Here is a 6,079-nt window from a genome sequence, read left to right on the forward strand (position 1 = left end):
GTATTACCGGTGACAAATATTTTTACCGACGATATTTTGAGCAATAATGACAGAATAGTAGCGGCGACTTTTCACCAGTGACGTGTCGCTGCTATTCGGTGACTATTCTAGGCTTTAGCGGCGACTTTTGTGGCCGCTAATTCCCTTTTTTGTTGTAGTGGTTGAACAATTGAACATGAAGTCCGGAGTGGTAGTCTGTGGGATCGTGATTTTCTTTTGATTATTCTTGTTGCAACTTGCAACAACAACAAAACATAAATAAGTAATGTTGTGTCTTGAGAGACAATGACAGAACATTCGTATGAACCGTAGGTTGAACTCGTTTTAAGGATAGAGATTAATTGTTATGAAAGAATAAGTAACTAATTTAGTTTATTACTTTTATTACTCACATAATTATAACCCAAAGAAGGAAGCTCATACATCAATTGTGGAGTTAAAAATCATAAGTTTGAATTTAAAAGTCAAAGTCTACATATTTGAAAGAAATTCTTTAATTTACTTCGTAATAAGTTCCTCCAAAGCACTAGCATAAACTCGAAAAGTACTCACACTTATTTGTAAAAATAATCAAGAGTACGAAAACTACGCTTCTAGAGTTTGTGAAAACGAGGATGTTGTTAAACCTCTAGTATCTGTCGCTGAAACTTGGTCAAAAGTAACAATTTTAGTAAAAGAAAGCGGAGGTTGTGATGGTTCTGGGAGGGTTGACCATTGACCCTCAAGCATGAAAACGACTGACGACATGTTAGGCCGATCTTTAGGATCTTCTTGAACACATAGTAACGCGATATGTATCAATCTCAAAGTCTTGTTTAACGCACAATTTTTTATCAAGATTTTGTCTATCAGATCCTCTCCTCTACCCTCCTTCCACGTCCTCCATGCCTTTGAATCGACAAAACTACCATGTTAGGTTTGGTATAATGTGTTGCTTCTTAATTATCGGAAGTTGTTCCTAGATATTATAGGGAAAAATAATAATCTGATGGTTTTGATATTTTGGGGATTGGACTTACATATGAGAGAAGAGTTTCATCATGCTCTTGGAAGTAGAATCCATTGTTTCTTCTTCCATGAATGATTTCTAGGAGCAAAACACCAAAGCTATAAACATCGGACTTTGTTGAGAATAATCCTTCCATTGCGTATTCGGGTGCCATGTATCCACTGTTAAAAGAGGTAACACTGGTTTTAAAGTGAATATAATGAAAATGAAACTATATTGAAGTGAAAGATGACTTACTATGTTCCAACAACAATGTTAGTCTTGGCTTCAATTTGATTTGTCCCAAAAATTCTAGCAGTGCCAAAATCTGATATCTTTGGATCCATGGCGTCATCTAGAAGAATATTGCTCGTTTTCAAGTCTCTATGGATGATCTTTAAACGTGAGTCCTCATGAAGATACCTAAGTCCTTTCGCTACACCACATATTATCTTCTCACGCTTAATCCAATTTAATTCCTTAGCCTTAGTTGGATCTGAAAAAGTGGAACTAGATATGGGTTTATTAACTCCTAGAAAAAAAAATATAAGCAAAGTTGAACATTGGACATATGTCATATTAGTTTTGGATTTGAAATGCATAAGAACATCCACAATATTCAAAGTTTATTGGAGAGTCTTTCTTTAAATAAGCTTTGTAAAGTCAAATAAGTTACTGTATTGAAATTTTTTCATCTTATAGCTTTTTCAAATTGCTTGTTTGATTTAAAAGCTCTACTAGCGCTTTTTCATCATTTTAATAGTATTATTTTGTTTTATCTTACAAAATACAAATAAATAAGTTTTATGGGACCATAATTAAGCTTAATTTATGCAAAAACATTAGATATATAGTTGAGATAGGTTAAGCTTTTCGTTTTATTGAGTTGGCACTAATGCGATTATGCGACATGAAAAAACTTTGTAAAAAAACTTCCCTACCGTGTATGCTCTTAGATTCATATACGAATTCAAACACCAAAAAGTCTCATAGAGAAAAAGTACACATACCGAATAGGAATGAGTCTAGGCTTGTGTTAACCATGTATTCATAAACTAGAAGCCTTTCGTCGCCTTTTATACAGCAACCTAAAAGCTTCACCAGATTCTTGTGTTGTAGTTTTATGATCAATCTTACTTCTGTCTTGAACTCTTCTAGTCCTTGGCTCGAATTCTTGGAAAGCCGTTTCACAGCTATTTCCCTTCCATCGTCCAACTTCCCCTGGACCAATGTATACATTGATTACATTCAATTCCCATCGATTTCATCATCAAAAAGCATAGTTTTTTTTTTAAGTTTGTTTTTTTATCAAAAGACTTAGACATGAAAAGTTAAAGTCATACCAGGTAGACAGGTCCAAAACCACCTTCTCCTAGCTTGTTTTCAAGTGAGAAACCATTCGTGGCATCTTGTATAGTACTTAGATGAAAATGATGCATTTCAAACGGGTCATCGTTGTCTCCATCAAACTTGCTTTTATCCACATAGATGCTTGATGGAACATCGCTTTCATGGTCTTTATGGTCTGCATCACTACGAACAATTAATACAACACAAATTTAATGATAAAACAGAGAACATTTAGAGTAAAGCAGTAGATCTTTTCCGATTTTGACCCACAAACACCTTTATGTTTGTGTTTAAAATGGTGCCTATGCCATATAAAGAAACCAGATATTGCAATCAATGCTCCAGCTGCGAATAGGATTCCTATGACCTGTCCCTTAATGTATGCTCCCTTTGTCTCTGTAATCAAACCTATTGAGTTAAAAAAGTGTCAGTAGTGCTAATTAACTAACATTTTAACTAACATTACAACATATATCTTAATAGAAGAACAAATTAAATCAACCTGATTGTGGTGATTGCAGAGATGGTGAATGAGTTGGAACCCATGTCTCATTAAAGAACCGATATAACTCATACCTTGCGTTGCAACCCCTCTTGTAAACTCTACTTCCGATTCTTCCAAATGAGCACTCCTGAAGTAAATTAATGGCGTCCACTAAGCACTGGTTGCATTGCGACTCTGATAGATCAGGAGTGCATTGCACAAGCCCGCTTATTGTTGAAGAATCTGGAATTACACTCATGCTTCTGGCTGCATATTTTCTAAGGCTACCACCCTTTGAAGCTTCTGTTCGTAACTGATAAAAAAGATTCACCATTGATGGTTTTAATGAAGTCCAGTTTGAAGTGAAACTTGGGTTATTAAAACACTTGGTGTCGTCTTTATCCATAACAGTAGAGTAAAGCAATGAAGAATTCGAATAGACTAACTGACAATAATCATAGCAGCCCATTGCTTCCTTTTGGTATATACAATTCTCTTGTAGTTTACGTGATGCATCATCTACGCAACGTTCACAATCACTCTGATCAATATCTGCTCTACAAAGAGCTACTGCATTGACCTTATCGAGCCCTTCTCCGGCTGTTTGATTGAAGAAACCATATCCATTATTTGTTTTGGTTATGGAGTATAGTACATCGTCTACGTTTCTTTTAAATGAGCTGCTTGCTGTGTAGGTTCCATAGCAATATTGATACCAGAAATCAGTTTCGGCAATGGTGACACTAACAAGTTGCGTTAGTATGAGTAAACTAACAAAAAAACGCAATCTGAAGTTATCCATTTACGGGGGTTTCGACCAAGAGCAATCAGGCTGGGGTTAGGGTTGGGAATCTAATAACTTCAGTTTGAAAATCAAGAAAAGTAGAAAATGGATAAGTAATCCATCACAAATGATCATTTCAGGTACTTGAGTGGTTTTTGGAAACTGGTTAGGCTAGGTAAAGGACCCGAATTGGCATTGGGATTAGAGAAATATAAAATTCAGATTAGAAAGAAATATATTAGGATTTATTAGTCCTGGAAATAAGTTATAATATGTAGGATACAGCCATAAAGGGTCAGGTGAGGAAAACAATGATAGGTGTAGACAAGATGAACAAAGTATATTTCCGGTTTGTGGACAAGGCTGTGACAACTTTAGCAATGCATATGTTTTCTTTTGAAGGATTGGAAGTTGGATAAGGAATCTGTTTTCGGCTTTAAGGCTTTATGTTGATTGCACTTGATCACCGAATACTCGCAAAGGTAAATAGTTTATGTATTTAATGTTGAGATTAATTTAATTCTACTAGAGAATTACTATATGTTCTGTAATGTTCTATTAATTAGAGAATCATCACAATAGTAGGTCCACTTTATGTTTTATAATATTCTGCTAAGAATATAAAGGGTATCCCGAGAAAAAAAATCATGTAATATACAATAAAAAAAACTGCAATTTTATTAGATATAAAGTTCAACTTCTATAATAAAGTTACGTTGTAAAGTTCACCTCTCCGCTCTTTCATTTTACAAAAGCGAGTAACTATATTTTTAGTCTTAACATTCTCTAATGTTTCATTTTCTACACTACAAATCAAAACATCATTCATAAAATCGTCACATATTCTATTATGCAAATCGGTCTTCAAAAACTTCATTGCAAAAAAACATCATTCAACGGTTGCGGTTGCGACGGACAAAACCAAAGTTAGTTTTAATAATCTATAAACCAAAGGAAAAGAGAAGTGCTTCCCGGTTTCCACCAACAAACAAGAGAGGTCTGCAATTCCCTTCAAATTGAAAAATCTCTCATCATGGAGCAATGAGTGATAATAGATATCAAGTTACCCATTAAGTTGCGCCCTTTCTGAATCGTTAAAATCATTTTCCTATATGTCGCTTAACTTTAACAAATTTGCTTTATCAAAACTAGAAAATGAGTCACAAGGACTCAAAGCCGCCATGTTCTCCATCAGCTCCGTGCCAACTTCACTAAATCTATTCCCAAATTCTTGAATTTGCATATCTAAAACCGTGTTAAAAATCAAAACTTCAAAATGATATTGATTAGTCTTATTGGTGTTACGCTTTCGTGGGGTAACATAATATTCTGACATGTCCACAATTCCAATAGTATGCTTTTCACAAAAAGCACACCTTCTTCCAAATTTGCGAAAACCCATCTTTTCTTAAAACTAGCAATGCTTTTTTTGTCAATTTTTCTAATGAAGTCGCTTCCAAAATATCTTGGTCTTTTTTTTGAAAATGTTTTGACAAAGTATCAGCGAGGCATAAATTTCCAACATCAAGTGTAAAAGAAATACAAAATCAAGTGTTTTGAAATATGATAAAATACCTTTTGCTTGATTACAATCAGATAAAGTAGACCCCCTCCTCTTTGGCATATTTAAGGACTGCAACAACTTCTGTAAACAAATTCAACAAACTTACAATTGTTCTAAAATACGAACCCCATCTAGTATCTCCAGCTCGAACAAGAAAATCTCTTGATTTAACCCTCTTCCTATTTTAGTTTCACCAATACCAATTTCGGTTGCCACTCTTTCTTTTTGCATCTCTCGTATCATATCTTTTTTCTTACAAGACCCACTAACGATAGTAACCACCAAACCTAGTTGTTCAAAGAATTCATCAACATCATCATGTTTCTTTGCAACCGCCACAACCACTAATTGAAGTTGATGTGCAAAACAATGTATATAATGTGCATAAATGTTTTCATTTAAAATCAAAGATTTCAAACCGTTGAATGCACCACTCATATTACTTGCTCCATCATAACCTTGCCCTCTCACCTATATATTTGAAAAAATTAATAAAAAAATATAAGACATAAAAATAAAATTAATATCATGTTAAAGGAATAAATATTTTACGATTTCTCACCTGATCAATAGTTAAGTTATTGATGGAAAAAACGGTATCGATGGCGGCTTTAAGAGTCAAAGATGATATATCCAACACGTGAACAACTCCGATAAATCTTTCCTTTACAATCCAAAGTCTATTAACATATCTCAAAACTATAGCCATTTGTTCTTTTTTGGAAACATCACTAGACTCATCAACTAATATACCGAACACATCTTTACCAATTGCATCACAAATAGACTTGATTATCTCTTTTGAAAATCAATTGATAATATCTTTTTGAATCGTCAGAGAAGTCAACTTTCATTTTTTTGGAGCATTTTCTAAGGTAACTTCAAAAATCTTCTCATTATCCTCTCTAA

General features: G+C 34.1%; 2 protein-coding genes across 2 annotated transcripts; both read right to left on the bottom strand.

The window, feature by feature from the left end:
- Positions 1–585: 585 nt before the first annotated feature.
- Positions 586–3,624, bottom strand: LOC145098619 (cysteine-rich receptor-like protein kinase 15). The gene is made up of 7 exons (XM_079036247.1): positions 2,841–3,624; positions 2,641–2,746; positions 2,332–2,521; positions 1,999–2,209; positions 1,247–1,484; positions 1,020–1,170; positions 586–888 (listed from the first exon to the last, which is right to left on the bottom strand). The coding sequence occupies exons 1-7, from the start codon at positions 3,622–3,624 to the stop codon at positions 586–588; spliced, it is 1,983 nt and encodes a 660-aa protein (XP_078892373.1).
- Positions 3,625–4,714: 1,090 nt separating this feature from the next.
- On the bottom strand, positions 4,715–5,879 carry LOC145098620 (uncharacterized). Its single transcript, XM_079036248.1, has 4 exons — positions 5,733–5,879; positions 5,297–5,641; positions 5,182–5,251; positions 4,715–4,851 (listed from the first exon to the last, which is right to left on the bottom strand). Exons 1-4 carry the CDS (start codon positions 5,877–5,879, stop codon positions 4,715–4,717), a joined length of 699 nt encoding a protein of 232 aa, XP_078892374.1.
- Between the last annotated feature and the right edge of the window lie 200 nt (positions 5,880–6,079).

The sequence above is a fragment of the Lactuca serriola genome, chromosome 4 (genome assembly GCF_051521515.1).
Source record: "Lactuca serriola cultivar US96UC23 chromosome 4, Lser_US96UC23_V15, whole genome shotgun sequence".
NCBI lineage: Eukaryota > Viridiplantae > Streptophyta > Magnoliopsida > Asterales > Asteraceae > Lactuca > Lactuca serriola.